The sequence below is a fragment of the Propithecus coquereli genome, unplaced genomic scaffold (genome assembly GCF_000956105.1).
Source record: "Propithecus coquereli isolate 6110/MARCELLA unplaced genomic scaffold, Pcoq_1.0 Scaffold41, whole genome shotgun sequence".
NCBI lineage: Eukaryota > Metazoa > Chordata > Mammalia > Primates > Indriidae > Propithecus > Propithecus coquereli.
This window is the reverse complement of record NW_012149841.1, coordinates 3,567,075-3,568,601: the sequence shown is the minus strand read 5'-3', so window position 1 is coordinate 3,568,601 and position 1,527 is coordinate 3,567,075. Positions and strand designations below refer to the sequence as shown.

Sequence of the window (1,527 nt, the reverse complement as noted above, 5' to 3'; positions counted from 1 at the left end):
ATTCAAGATTAACTTCCAATAAAATACTTTCATTTCAAAAAGTTTTTTCAAGTAAAAATTTTTACAAAGCAAAAATAAAGCATTAATACATTCATAAGACTAAATAAATTAGGGTATAATGTTAACGTAAATTGCTTAAAAATGTAGTGCTTTAATAATTAGACATACAGAAATCCAAGCTTCTAATAAGGTAATCTAGTAACTACAATCAGCCTACCCTTCCAGAAGGCTATCCAAGTCAGATTTTCTGTTATCTTTTGGAGTATGTTTGGTGAAGATTTCTAGAGCAAGGTCTTCATATTGCTGTTTCTGTTCTGTACTGAGGGTGTCTAAAGATTCAAGCTTAATGAAAGCTTTGGAGCAAGTACCAAAAGCTCTGCTGGCACATGCACAGAGTGCTAACAGAGAGTAGATCTCAACAGCAGGGATAATGTCTTCATAGTCTCTCAGGTGAAGAGCTAGGAAAAAGAGGACAATTTGGGTTTTTAAAAATAAGCAAAATATCATGAACATGCATGGGAAAGAATCTATGTTAAGGTGTTTTAGTTTAACCTACGTGAACTTTAACAAACTTAAAGCAAACCGTGTTGAGAGATGAGAGCACCAGTAGGAGGAAGTAGGCTACATGATCTCCTGGTTCTGTGAAGCCAGCTAACAGCTCAGGTCCTGTGAAATGGGGCACATGGCTCTGCCAACTTAGAAATATACACACAGACCAAAACAATTTGGGGGTCAAAACACCCTTCTTTCCTTCCATTAATGTTAGAAATTTCTGCGGCATTCCAGAAAAAGTAAATTAATATTATAGTATGTTAGTTGTAATTCTCAAAATGATATCATGTTTCTTCTTGTAAAAATAAAAATAAAAAAAAGCAAAGTAGTAGTGAAATCTTGTGTTCTCCCCTTGTTTCTTTAAAGAGATTATTGCTTTTCTGTCTTACTGAAACAATAGGACCTTGAGAACAAAGAAGTGAAAATGAGTTTCTAAATGTTAATTCAGATCACTTATTTTGACAGTTATCACACCTTATTTTCAATTTTTCTATACTGGAGATATAATCTTTCTTAAAAATACATTGTAGAATTAATAGCATATTTGGAACCAATTTGTATCTTTTTCTTCTCTAGACCTTATAATCATAAAAATATCTTATTATAGTATATTGAAAATTTCATAAAGCAACTTTAAAACAATATATTCATGTATTTTATAATTAGATTTCTATAAACTGGTTCTCAGGTAAAGTGTTTACAACAAAGTTTAGTGGAAGAAATTTATATGAAATACAATCATTCAGTTACACTAAACAATACCCTCTAATTTCACATATGGAGCATAATAAGTTCACAGGTAATAACTTACAAGGCATATATTGTTTCAGATCATTTTATCACTAAAACAAAAAAAAAATGAAGCATATGGATATCTTCACCCAGCAGGTAAAGTATCTCAAGTTAAAGATCTAATTTTTCTTTTAATATATAAGTCTACACATGGTGTATAACTTATATAAAAATACAACTATA

General features: G+C 30.7%; 1 protein-coding gene across 1 annotated transcript in view; it reads right to left on the bottom strand.

Moving 5' to 3' along the window:
• Window positions 1-213: 213 nt before the first annotated feature.
• The window catches only part of WDR35 (WD repeat domain 35), a 105,729-nt gene continuing 104,415 nt past the window's right edge, over window positions 214-1,527 (bottom strand). Inside the window, exons 18-19 of the mRNA XM_012653065.1 lie at window positions 942-955; window positions 214-458 (exon numbers count right to left, since the gene is read on the bottom strand). Of these exons, the coding sequence (XP_012508519.1) occupies window positions 214-458; window positions 942-955 (259 nt within the window). The remainder of the gene's footprint in view (window positions 459-941; window positions 956-1,527) is intronic.